At 36.6% G+C, this 14,753-nt stretch overlaps 1 protein-coding gene across 1 annotated transcript in view; it reads left to right on the top strand.

Moving 5' to 3' along the window:
• LOC150075450 (uncharacterized) overlaps positions 1-14,753 on the top strand; it is a 286,845-nt gene that overhangs the window by 74,518 nt on the left and 197,574 nt on the right. The window contains exons 14-15 of the mRNA XM_090388490.1: positions 4,994-5,262; positions 12,357-12,631. Of these exons, the coding sequence (XP_090244616.1) occupies positions 4,994-5,262; positions 12,357-12,631 (544 nt within the window). The remainder of the gene's footprint in view (positions 1-4,993; positions 5,263-12,356; positions 12,632-14,753) is intronic.

Raw genomic sequence — 14,753 nt, 5'->3', positions numbered from 1 at the left:
TTATTCATCTTCACCAACATCCTGGAACCAAATTCTAGAGAATTTTTTCGGTTTTGGTTTGTGCAAGCCCACATTGACTCACATCTTGTTGAAAGGGTGTGACCTCCCACACTGATTTTGAAACTAGCATAAATATTGCAATGGCTGTTTTATTTGTAAACATAATTAATAAATAACAATATGTCCCTGTAGAGTTTCAAAGCAATCTCTCTAACAATTGTTTTGAAACTCTACAAAAACATAGATATTCATCTATTAATTGTATTTATAAGTACAATTGCGATATTTACATTTATATTTACAATTGTTTGAAAAGCCTTTGCATGCACAGATGTAATTTGTTGATACTGAACTGAAAACCTTTAAAGTACATGTGTATGCTCATACTTCCTTGGTCCTTCATATGAAAAAAATTTATACATATACACTGGTGTTCAAATAAAGTGCATTACCTAGGAATTTCACGTTTCTGACCCTTTTTTGCAATGGTATGTTACATTAATGACTAGCATCACAAATAGAAATATAAACAAAAGATATTTATTAATAGTTAAGGCAAAGCTAAGTAATATTTGACAGGTGCTCTCAAAATATTCCAAAATGAGAATTTGCAACCTTTATACAACAGTTTTGGTAAACACGACAATTATGGCTGAAATGTTATCAGAAGCCCTCAGTTTTCTTCAGTTTATCATTTTAAATGGAAAACAAAATGAAACGTTCACCAGGTGCAAACTAATATTTAGTTGAACTGCCTCTGGCCCTGATGACAGCAGCACACCATCGAGGCATTGACAAGATCAATTTCTGAAGATAATCAACTGATAGTTTGTGATTCCAAACACGCATTATGGCTTCCTGAAGGTCATGAAAGATCTTTGGTTCCTTTCTGGCAACTGCAGATACCACACGATACCAACAGTTCTTTATAGGATTCAGGTCCGGGCTGTTTCCTGGCCAACTAAGAGTTGTAATGGACTATTCTTCCAACCAATTTTTCATCTGTAACAAATGTAAACACATTACTGTCGAACCTCTAATGCAGAAATGAAGCTAAAGTAACTACAGAAGTGCCTACTTACACTTTTTGCCCAATGAAGGAGCGGAGTCATCCTGAAAGATGCAGTTACTTGGCAGGTTGAAATGGTCTGTAATGGTTGGTAGCAATTTGCCTTCTAATATAGCCAGGTATCCATTGGCATTTACAGAACCTTTTATAAACTGCAGGTGACGTACTCTGTGATACGAAATGCATCCCCATATCATTTGGTTGGTAGGGAATGTCACCGTAGACACCATACAGTCTGGATGGTATTCTTCACCACATCTACAGTGAATCGTTTGTCTCCCATCAGAGCCATGCAGGTTGAATTTCTTCACATCCAAGAAAGTAACTGACTTCCACTGCTGGGGAGTCCATTTGACATGCTCCTTACACCAAATTAATTGGGCCTTTTTCATTTTTTGTATGAGGAGGGATTTCTTCTTAGGACGATGGGCTACAAGTCCATTTTTGAAGAGATGTCTTCTGACTGTTATTGCACTTGCTACCACTCCTGTATGTTCTTTCCAGCTCAGACAAAGAAGCTTTACGGTTTTTAAGACATAAGTGCTGCAAAACGCTGTCCTGTTTTGATGTAGAGACTCGTTTGCAACTGGTTTCTTTTTTTTTTTTTCTATCAACAGAACCAGTATTCTTGAGTTTTGAAAGAAATCTACTCACTGTCGGTGCCAACCGGGCTAGCCAGGTGGGTAAAGTGCCTGCCTGGCAACCCAAAGGTCATGGGTTCGAATCCTGCCTCGGGCTTGGATCAAAGTACTGAAAAAACCTTGGGAGGTGCATTATGGCCACAGAAGCCGATGCGCCAACAACTACAAAAAAAAAAAAAAAAAAAAAACTCAGTCAACTGATTACAAGACACTCTATAAGCAATATGATGGGAAGAACATCCTTCCTCACATAAAGCAACAGTAGCACTCTTTCTTCGTGGCATTACCTGCACGTAAATCGCTATCCCGACACAACCAAGGAATTAGCATTAGCATCAGTAGAGGCATATGATGCAAGAAAGCTCCTATTTCACCCCTCCGTTCGTTCCAAATACCTGTCCAGCCCAGCCTTAAATTTATTTAGGCTATCAACTTCCACAACAAAGGATGGAAGTCTGTTCCACCAACCAACTACCCGCTGGCTAAAAGCAAACTTCCGCACCTCTGTCCTACGTCTGTCTTTCCTCAATTTGAATTTATGCCCTCTCAGGCGATTATTCTGAGCAAGAGGAAGAATCTCATCAGCATTGAGCATGCCCAAACCATCCAAGGCTTTATACACCTCAATCAAATCACCTCACAGGTGCCTAGTCTCCAGACACTGTAATTTGCAAAACTTAAGCCTTTCTTTGTAAGAGCAACCCTTTTTTCCATTCCATGATCTTTTTGCCCTTCTCTGTACTCATTTCAACAGCTCTACATCCTTCTTAAAATGAGGCCTCCAGACCTGTATACAGTACTCAAGGTGTGGCCTGACCATTGCCTTATACAAGGGGATAATCACCTCCTTATCCCTTTAGAAAAATTCCTGTATATCATTGACAAGACACTATGAGCTACTCTTGCAGACCACCTGCACTGCTCAGAAAACTTCATATCTGCCTGCACAATTACCCCCAGGTCCTTTTCGTTCTCTACCACTGTCAGTGTAGTACCACAGAGTTGATACGTTACTCTGGGGTTACTGCTTCCCATATGTAATACTTTACATTTGTCAATGTTAAACTTCATTTGCCACCTCTCAGCCCATCTGCTCAACTTTACTAGATCCTGTTGCAGCAGCGTACTGTCATTAGTGTCCTTAACAACCCTGCCAACCTTCATATCGTCTGCAAACTTGGACATTAAGCTTGATATACCATCATCAGTGTCATTTATAAATACAGAAAACAACAATGGACCCAACACTGAACTCTGAGGGACTCCACTAATAACATTAGTCCATGATGAGCAGTGTCCATTGATTACCACTCTCTGTCTTCTCCCACTCAACCATCCCTTTATCCATAGCAGCAATTTGCCTCCAGTGTCACACTTCTCCAATTTGTTCAGCAGTCTTCCATGTGCAACAGTATCAAAAGCCTTTCTAAGATCCAAATATATGATATCAAAGTTATTCCCTGCATTCAGTTCCTTTGTGACCACATCATAGTATCCAATCAAATTGGTCAAGCAAGACTTTCCCTTAACAAAACCATGTTGTGTCCAAGCTATAACTGAAGTCTTGTCTAGATGATCCTGCAGTGCTTCTTTAACCAGTGCCTCCATTAATTTTCCTGGAAATGACTGCAACTCTTGCAGACCGTGCTTATATAGCTGAAAGTAACAGCTTATGCAATATTACATCATTACCTATCCATATCAATCTTATCTGATGCAATCTGTAAGAAATATTGCCATATACTTAAGTTATTCGGACAACAATTACAATATTAAGCAGTGACGCACCTTTTTTGAACACCAGTGTATATATATATATATATATATATATATACATATATCTGTGTAGTGTTCTCCCCAGAAATTTTGCCTGCCAGGTGGGATCATGAAGTAGCTGGGTGGAGAAGTGTAACACTTTACAGTATTATAAAATTTTCTGTTATTTATAAATGTGACTTAAGCAATCCAGAGCCAAAATGAATTGCATAATTTAACATTATATATTCCTGTCACATTAACCTTGATCGCTTAGTCTGTTTTAATTAATATTGATTGAGATCAGTGAACAGTACCATACGGTGCCACGAGAATTGCTTAAATTTTAGCCGGGCAGTCAGTTAAATTCACCGGGCAGTATGCCCATTCGATAGGTCCTGGGGAGAACAGTGCTGTGTAGTATACTCATGAAAGTATAAAAATGGAATATACTGCATTTCTATATTGCATCCTATTTTACACACTATTGCTCAGATGCATCCTGTATTGAGAGGAAAGTTACTGGCATACAATTTGTGGTAGGTGCATCCATAGCCAGGTGGGCAGGAGCAGCAGTGCGTAGCACACGCTTCTTGATTAGACTGGGGTTCGAGCCAATGACCACCAATTACGGAGGATGCGGGAAGGTCAGGGAATGACCACCGCATATCCCCGGAGCAATATGGCCTTAGTTGCTAATGCTCCTAAAAACCAAACAAAAAAAAAAAAAAAGATTTATGGTAAAGTGGTATATTATAGTTAAGTAAATAAAATAAATATTTCTCTTCCAAAATATATAGAGAGCTGATAAACCAGTGTCAAAATTTCATAGTCACTTCACCCAAAGACCCCTGTCATATTTCTTTTGCCATATTATAAGACCTAATACTGATATTGATAATGTTGAGTTGGGTTTATTAGCATGCATTACCCGACATTTTGAAATTTAGTGAGTTTCATAGAACAGATTTCTGCTATAACACTTAAATAAACACTTCTAAATATTTATAGTGTGTCTGTTTTTAAATATTTCTCAGTATTTTATTTATTTATTTTTTATATCTTTCTCTCCAATTTTCTAGACACTACAGATAAAATATCACCTGCTTAACATAATGTCAGTTAATGGAGATTTTTCAGCAATTTTTTTTTTTTTGTCAATAGTTATATACCAATTCAAAAGTAAAATATATTTATAAAGGGAATAATTTTTTTTAATTAACTCTCAATAACATAAGTCGATAAGTGGAATAATTTTCCCACAGAATAATGGCATCTCTGAAAGACACTAAAATATCATTTTCATCTCTGAAAGAAACTAAAATATTAATTGTAATCACAATTGTCACTGCAGGTAAAGAAACATATTTTCTGTCCATAAAATTTTCAAAATGTTCTTGAAAGAGTAGAGAATCTCAGCAGAGAAAAAGAATGCAAAAAAAAACTGATTAAATTTTTTAGATATGAATCTCTTGTATTATTAATCTTAATTCTTATATTGTTCCATGTAATATTATTTTTTTTATAGGCTTTGAAAGATATGGATATATGTTTTCCAAAGCATAAATGCACCTATCTTAATGAAATGTTTATGCCACTTCTTACTGATTCAACCCGTGAGGTTGGCTTGCGACTTGCTACATTTCAGCTGTTGGTATCAAAAGTAGATGAATTGGATATTTCAGAAGATATTGCTAAGCTGTTAAAAGAGGAAGGAAATTCACAAGTAAAAAACTACATTGCATCATATCTTAAAGATTTATTTTGGGATAATCAAAGATTTAATAGTCATGCAGAGTAAGTGAAAATGACATTTTTTTTTATCACTCAGGTTTTTTCAGTGGTACTTCTCTCTTCTATTCTTTTAATATATTCTTTCCCATTTTCATGTTCTAAGACAGATTTCCATACAGCCTTTAATTATTATACAAGTTGTGATCAAAAGGTTTGGGAACTGAACTAATATTTAGGAAATGATGAAGCTTACAGACTACTATTTGGATGAATATCATTCAAAGTAGTTTCCTTGATAATATATACACTGATTCCAATGCATATACATTTTCTGGAATCATTCCTGATAGTTTTCTTTTGGAATTAATAATAGTTCCTGTATTATATTGTTATATTCCGAATAATTTCCTCAGTTGTTGCAACTCTGTGACCTTTCAAGGGGACTTTAAAGTTTTAGGGGAAAAAATCATAAGGTGCTAACATCTCCAACACTGTGGATGGGAGACCAGAGCAGTGGAGTGCTTTGCAGGAAATTCTTGAGTGGAAAGCACTGAATGGGCATAGTCATAGTGCAAATGCCAATTCCCTGAGGCCAACTTTTCTGGCTTTCTCTGAACAGCATCACTCAATCATTATAGAACTGTTTTGTAGTATTTTTGGCTCACCATTTGACATTTGAGACAAATTAATAGTGGACAGTGTCTTGTGGTTAAAAAATATGATAAACATGATCATCACACTTGATTCACATTATTTTGCATTTTTTTTTTTTTTTTTTGGGCTTTGGAGAAGATGGAATCTACCATTGAGATAACTGGGCTATTGTTTCTGGGTCATAGTCATATTCCCATGATTCACTGCCACTAATGATAGAATGAAGTGTGGATCAGCAGCAGCATGTTGATGAAGATTTTGTGTTAACATTAATTGATAAGTCTCACAAGGAACATCAATTTTTAATTACTTGTAAGGGAGGAGTGTCTAAATGATTGTTCATTATTATGTTAATGAATTGGTAGATGCTATACTATTATATATATATATTTTTTTTTTTTGGCTGATGCTGCATAAGCTTGCTTTCTTGCATCATATGACTCTACTAATGCTTAATCTACATCATATGCCATGTGGTAGATTAAGTAATTATCAAAATTATACAATTTTTTAAAGGAATTGAACCACCTCAATGTCAAACACAAATTATTTACAGCTAAATTTCAGGAACTCACTGTTTCCTGTCTTCAGGCATGTTGACTGAAAGAAATGCCCCTGGCAGAATTATTTCAGTATGGCAAAAGACCTCACCTTACTTTAAACTTAGATAAAATGATTCTGTTAATTCTGTTATCTTAACACCGAAGTTTAGGTGTTAAGATTCCTACTGGCCTGGTCTTTTTCTGCAAGCACACCAGTGCTAACTGTTGACCAATCTAGTAGGCTCCTGTACTGCTGTTAAATGTGTCTTCACAGATTGCTTCTTTCATGGACTTCCAGCTTCTCACAACTTATACAATACCTGGCTTTTGTGTCCCTCTTGATACTTAACCCCATCCCAGAATTTCCAAACACCATGAATGAACATGACCTTGAACAGTGCTATTATTTTCTTACTCATTCTGCATGTATCTTCAAATTCTGTTTATTGGTTTCTCTGCTCAACAGACGTTTCCACACCTGAGCCCAACTGGCTAAGTCAGTAATAAAAATTAAATGATAGTGATAAAATAAAAATGGTAATAATTGTTATAAAATAAAAATAATTAAATGATACTAATAAAATCACGAGTTAGTTAATGTACACAGTGTGTTACATTTTAAGCATATTAAATTTATATTTCTTAATTTAATTTTTTCTTTTTCTGGGATTAATAGAAGTGTAAAGAATAGTCTTGTTACCAGTTAATTCCTAATTGATTAACTGATAATTATAGAGGAGAACATGATAATAGCAAACTCATGGTTTAAACTTCCTGCCAGATAGCTCTATACTTGGAAATCCCTTCAAGACAAACCGGGGACTATACAGATTGACTTCATATTGATAAATAAGCACTTTTGGAATAGTCCCAAAGGAGCCAAAACCTACCCTGGTGTGGATGCTAATTCTGATCATACTACTATCAAACAGCTACTATCAAAACAAGGTTGAGAACCATTAGGAAAAGAAATAAGACAAGCAGATTAAATTGTGAAAAACTCAAGGTCTCATCTGTGAAAGAAAAACTAAGTAAAGAGCTGAACTTAAAATTAAACACAGAGTGAGAACTGAGGAAGTAAATTTTGAATGGAAGGAGTTTGGTGAGATCATTATCAGTACTGGAAAAGAAATTCTAAGTGATGAAAAACAACCTGCAAAAAAGCAGTGGATGACAGAAAATATCCTAAACCTAATGGATGAAAGAGGGAAGTTCAAAAATGGCACTCCAACTAAATACCAGCAGATCAGAAAAATGATAAAGAGGAAAATTAAGGAAGCAAAAGAAGAGTGGATGCTATAAAAATCAAGAGAGATAGAATTAGAATAAAGGCATGATAATTTCCATTTACATAAGCTAAAAGAATTAACAGGAAATACAACTGAAGGATGCCATAATAAAGAATGGCTAGAATCAATTAATTTTAAGAGGTGATGACAGAAAGATGTAGGAAACTTACATTAAGATGCTTTTTGATAACACTAGACAGGATGTAAATGTTGAAATACCTATGAAAGGCCTTGAAGTTCTACAGTCTGAAGTAAATTATGCTCTGGGAGTGGCAAAGACTGGCCTAGATCAAACCCCAATTGAAATAGTGAAACTTCTAGATGAAGAAAATCTAAAAGATCTAACCAAAATGCTCAATAAAATATATCTAAATGGAACATTACCTAACAATTGGTTGAGGTCCTCATCCCTCTACCAAAGAAGAACAACATCACCTTGTGCAACAATTTTCATCTTATTAGTGTGATGAGCCATATGTTGAAGCTGCTGCTATGGATAATCCAAAACAGCATTTACAAAAAAATGTAAATCAGTAATCTCTGACACCCAATTTAGATTCCGAAGTGGACTAGGCACATTTTTGTAACAACACGTTCATACCTAGGAGAGCTTTCCTAGGTATGAACATGTTGTTACAAAAATGTAGAGAACACCTGAAGGCAGTGTTCATCTGCTTTGTAGACTTTGAAAAGGCTTTCGATTGAGTACAACATATAAAGCCTATAGAAGTGAAAAAGCTAGATCTTGATGGATGGGACATGAGACTCATCAAAGAAACCTACTGGAATCAAACAGCCACTGTAAGGGGCTCACATCTGGTGAGTATGGGTGTGGCACACCCAGGGTCCTGAGTTGGATGTCATCATTCTTCTCTTCCTTGGTGATTCCCTTTTATCTCTCTCTCTCTCCCCTCCCTTGGGGTAGCTCAGAAATTTTTTTTTGACTGGTGCAGCATAAGCCTCAGGCTTCCTTGCACCCTATGGCTAATAATAATAAGTGCCAAAGAGGGTGAAACTGATGAGATCAATATAAAAAGAGGGGTAAGGTAGGGTTGCATTATCTTGCCCATGATATTTAACATCTATTTTGAAGTTATTTTCCAAACTGCACTGTGGGACAAGAAAGAAGGAATTAAAATGAATAGTCAGCTGATAAATAACCTACAATACGCTGACAATACTGCTATATTCGCAGAAAATATAGACAACCTTCAGTCGCTTTTGGACTGTATTAACAACAAATATAATGGGTCTAAGAATCAATGCTAACAAGACTAAATACATGACTGTGAGTAAACCTCCAGTAAGCTAGTCCAGCTATTATTGAACTGAGCTCCAATAGATAGAGTGACTCATTTTAAATACCTTGGCAGTTGGCTAAATGGCGATCTAGATCCAGAAGCAGAAATCAAAGCGAGAATAGGGTTGCAAGAAATGCCTTTACAAAATAAAGAACAGTGCTGTATCACAAAGCTCTAGATCTGACAATCAGACTGAAATTCGTTAGATGCATGTGTGGCCCATACTATTATATGGAGTTGAAACTTGGATGCTAAAAACATTGAGCATGTACAAAATAGAGGCCTTCAAAATGTGGATTTACAGATGCATGCTAAAAATATCTTGGGTAGACAGAATCATCAACATTGAAATCTTGAAAAGAGCAGAAAGAAAATGTGAATTGTTGAGCTTAGTGAAGAGAAAGAAAACTGCCTACCTGGGATATATCCTTAGAAATAAGAAGTATAAATTGCTTCAAGTAATAATAGAGGGAAAGAGAGGAGTGGGGAGAAGAAAACTTTTTCATGGCTGAAAAACATCTGCAACTGGACTGGCAGATCAACTGAGGATCTTTTTCTTCTCTCCCAAGATAGAGAGAAATACAATGTAGTGATCACAAACCTCCAATGGCATCAAAAGAAGAAGAAGAAGATAATTATAATTGTAAATGTTTTCATTTCATTGCACATACCTTCCAGTAAACAGGCTCACTATGGCCTGAGAAAATATAGACAACCTTCAATCGCTTTTGGACTGTATTAACAACAAATATAATGGGTCTAAGAATCAATGCTAACAAGACTAAATACATGACTGTGAGTAAACCTCCAGTAAGCCAGTCCAGCTATTATTAATCTGAGTAGTCAAACGGGATTCACAACAAATACACACACTTCATTTTTGTTGTATATATATAGAGTCCAGTCACAATATTATGACCCCCCCCCCAATGCAGACATCACATGTGCCTAGCAAATCATACAGCACACATGTCAAGTTCACACACCACAAACATATAAAGCTTGATGTTCGGCATCCACGAACACAGTAACAGTCTCTGTCACGGGCAAAGCACGTGACCTATCAGACCTGAAAAAAGGTATGATCATTGGCTATCGGGCCAGGGGTGCCAGCATTTCTGAAACAGCGGACTTTCACCACTGCAGCATGTGAGCATGCTGCAGTGGTGAAAGTGTATCAAGACTGGACGAATGGAACAGTTTTGACGACCCGACGTGCCGATTGTGGAGCCCCAGTGCATTGATCCCAGAGGTGAACGTCGGCTGAAACAGTTGGTCAGGACCGATTTGTGTGCTACTGTTGCTCAACTGCCTGTCCAAATGAACTGTGAGGCCACCAGAAAGGTCTCCAACACGACAGTGCAGCAAACCCTGTTGTGCATTGGGCTCTGGAGCAGACGCTTGGTGACAGCACCAATGCTGACGGCCATTCATCGCAAACTGCTGTCAGTTTGCACAGTAATACCAACACTGGACCCCGGCTGAGTGGCATTGGGTGGTCTTCTCCAATGAGTCACGGTTTCTGCTCCATTGAGTGGGTGGACAGTGGCATATTTAGCGCAAAACCACCAAGAACAGACACCTAAACACGATTGTTGGCAGAAGGCAGGCTGGTGGGGGTGGCATTATGGTCTGGGGAATGTTTTCATGGCATGGCTTGAGTCCACTGATACCTCTGGAGGGCACCCTGAATGCAAATGGTTACCTATTGATCATCACTGATCAGGTATACCCATACATGTTGACTGTGTTCCCTGGGGGCAATGGTATCTATCAGCAAGACAATGCATCGTGCCATGTCGCCAGAATTGTCTGTGAGTGGTTTGAGGAGCATAACAAAGACTTAAAGCTACTCCTTTGGCCACCGAATTCCTCAGATCTTAACCCAATTGAAAATCTATGGGACCACCTCAATCGACACATCAAACGGGTGGATCCTCCACCAATGAATCTACAGGAACTCCGGGGTGCACTGCAGTCTGCATGGTAATAGATACTCGTAGCAACCTTCCACAGACTTATTGAGTCCTTCCCATGGTGGCTGGCTGCGATGCATGCTGCGAAAGACGCATATTCTGGATACTAGGTAGTTGGTCATAATAATGTGACTGGACCCTATATATTTATGTAAATATATGTATATATATAAATAAATACATGCATAATATATATATGAATGGTAATAGACTTAAGAGTCCTTATAGGCCAAATGCATAAAAAAAAACAGTTCATTATTTTTATAAGGCTTTCTTATGTAGTCCATAAAAAATTGACTGAGAGGGTTAGAAATATTAGTTCTGCTGTTGTCTACAATGTGTAAAGTCCTGTAAATGAGGTCCTACTGGTTACAGACTTGCTCAGGCACATGATCCATCATAATATGAGGATATGGGACATACTTCATAGATTTTGTTGAAAAATGTTTCCTAAGTTTCTAAATGGAAAACTATCTGAATAATGAGTTAGCCACAGAGGTCCAAAACTCTGCCCCCAGTTTTCTAATCCCATATTTATTGTGCTTTTACATGGAATGCATAGATCTTCCTCCATGTATGCATGTATCTTATTAGCTTAATAATCTAAAAAAAATTATTTGTTAAGTTATAAAATCGCCCATAGACAAAGATATCTTGGTTAATGGAAAAGTATGGGAAGAGCCTGAATATTGTTTGGATATTACATAGGTTAATCATGGAACCCCAGGAGCTCACATCTGGTGAGTATGGGCTTGCACACCCAGGGTCCTGAGCTGAATATCATCATTCTTTTCTTCCTTGGTGATTCCCTTTTATTTCTCTCTCTCTCTCTCTCTCTCGGGGCAGTTCAGAAATTTTTTTTTTTTTGGCTGGTGCAGCATAAGCCTCAGGCTTCCTTGCACCATATGGCTAATAATAATAATAATAAAACTCATGAACATCTGTGAAGGAAAAAAAATTTAGTTACTGTTTCCATTGACTTTATTATTGCTATTTTTGTATCAGATACAGTTTACCATAATTTTGTTAATTGTATACTTCTTTTATAATTGATATGTGTATGAGAATGTAATGGTATATTGTTTACTGTCAAGCAGCACTGGGGCCTCCCCCACCACTCCTCAAGAAGAATTATGTAATGTGTAATTTTGGGGCTACCATATTAAGACACGCACGCACGCATGCGTGCACACACACACACACACACACACACACACACACACACACACACACACACACACACACACACACACACACACACACACACACACACACACTGTAAGCTGTAGAGGCATAGGCCATAATCCACATCTGTGTATAGAAGAAAGGAAAAATATATATAGCTCATATGACTCAGTATGTATGTATGATTTCATGCAATATTTTGTTTTTCAGAGCCGTAAAGAATCTGAAGGCAGCTTTAGAACGGAATAATGTAAACCTTGATGATATCAAAACAGACTACTTTAGTAAATCTTGTTCGATAAAACATGAAAAGTATTTACAATTTCCTTATCTTCCAAAAAATATTCAAAGATTTGGAGCAAAACTAAAAACTGATACTATTTTTGATCCATTGAGTGCTTTTCCGGAGTTTGTATCCACCAACCTGACAATAGAACTTTTCAGTCAAGTCATTAATTTAATGGAAGTTGGTTTTACTGCAAGAGGTAATGTGTGTGTTTTTATATCTTCATTTATGTTAAATTATTATGTACAGTGTTTACCGAGTATTGAGTGGTTTATTAATATATGATCCCTGTTTCAGTTTAGAAAGTAATATTGTTTAACAGTATGGATTATTTTCTCTGTTCTATCCTAATATAATTATTAAGATTAAGAAGTTTCTTTCTATAATTCTTATTTAATTAAACATTAAATAAGACAGATAGGTGATTAAATTTTTGTGCTTAATAGATAATTTATTTTCCCATCAATATTATTATAAAAGGGATTAAGCATGAGATTATCCAAAATAATAATTTAATTCAGTAGGACAGTAAATTATAGGAAGTGGCTGCTTAATTTACTGCCTCTGAAATTCTTTGAAGGGAATGGTGACAGCCTTTCGCATTAAATATTGATTTTGAATAATCTTAAAAGAATTTTCTTACTTAATCTCTCTATTTATTTATTTGATTGCTTTGTACATGAATTTCAGTTTAGCCATAAAGGGCTAAGAGGATATTGAGAAGGTATTATGTGATACTAAATATGTTCACATTGATGAAATACGTTATTAAATAAACATATAAATAAATAAATAAAAACATAAAATAAAATAAATTAAATTAAAAAAAGAGTAAATTCTGTGTGTAAGCAGCTGGGCAAGGAGAGTGATGTTTGTTGATGTTATGAGCATCTCCATGATGGGACACCTTGGTTGCTGAGACGGCTAGATTTAGATAGGAGAAAGTGTTGTTGGGTACCCTATTCAGATACCTGAGAGTTCAGTAATAATTTCTAGGAACCAGAAGAGATGTGTTGGGGAATGAAGGATCAAAATTTATTTTTGTTTTTATGAAAACAAGAAACACGGAGGTATTAGAACCTATAGTACTTAGTACTGTGTATAGGTTAATGGTTGAGATGATGAAAGAGGATACTTGTTGACATTAGACTTGAACTTTTGTAGATTGTAATTTTCAGGAAATATGTTACTGATGATGTTACCAACAGCAAATTCTAAATGGCAATCATTTAAGGAATTAATCATGGAAGCTACTAGGCTTTTCATGCCAGTTAAGAAATACTGTTTGAAGTTTAGGCCTAAATGGATGTCAGATGAACTAACGAGACTTGTGGCAGAGAAGAAAAATGCATGGGATGCATAAAAATTATCAGGCGACACAGAAGCCTATGGTAGATATAAGCTGGTATGTAATGAAGTCACAAAGGAGGTTAGGCAAGTGAAGGCAGATTATGAGAAATCTTTGGCAAAGGATGCTAAGAAAAACAGCATGGACTTCTTTACTTATATAAACTCTAGAAGAAAGGAATAAATCAGATTGGTCCACTTGATATCGATGGTTCAACTGTCGTTGATCCTGCTGAGATAGCCGACAAACTGAATGAGTATTTTGCATTTACATTCACACATGAGGAATTCTGTAGTGAAGTGGAGGACAGAAGCTTATTAAATTCTAACAGGGAGCTTAATGATTTTGCAATAATTGAGAGCAAAGTGGAGGAGAAATTGCTGAAGTTCAACATAAGAAAGGCACTTAGGGTGGATGGGATCTATCCAGTTATATTAGAGGAAGCGACACAGAAAGTAGGTACACCCTTAGCCATAATTATGAGAGCATCCTTGGACTTGGGAAGTCTCCATGGACTAGAGATGTGCAAATGTATCCTCAATTCATAAAGGGGGATCGAAGGGTGACATGAGTAATTACAGACCTGTAGGTTTAACTTCTGTTCTGGGGAAAATAATGGAGTCACTGGTTAAAGAAGAATTGCAGGATCATCTAGACAAAGCTGCAGTAATAATTCAGACACAGCATGGGTTTGTTAAGGGAAAGTCTTGTTTGACAAATTTGATTCAATACTATGATGTGGTTACAAAGGAACCAGATGCAAAAAAATAATTTTGACGTCATATACTTGGATTTCAGGAAAGCTTTTGATACTTTTGTGCATGGAAGACTACTGTACAAATTAGAGTAGTATGGTATTAAGAGCAAGTTGCTACAATTGATTAAAGAGTGGTTGAGTGGGGAGTTTAAAGGCGCATAAGCTGTTATGGCTGTAATGCAAGGGTGGTTGAATGGGAGAAGACAGAGAGTGATA

Source organism: Mastigoproctus giganteus, chromosome 14, assembly GCF_048544385.1.
Source record: "Mastigoproctus giganteus isolate SK-2022 chromosome 14, ASM4854438v1, whole genome shotgun sequence".
Taxonomy (NCBI): Eukaryota; Metazoa; Arthropoda; class Arachnida; order Uropygi; family Thelyphonidae; genus Mastigoproctus; species Mastigoproctus giganteus.
The sequence above is the reverse complement of the archived record's forward strand: the minus strand, read 5'-3'. Positions and strand labels throughout refer to the sequence as shown.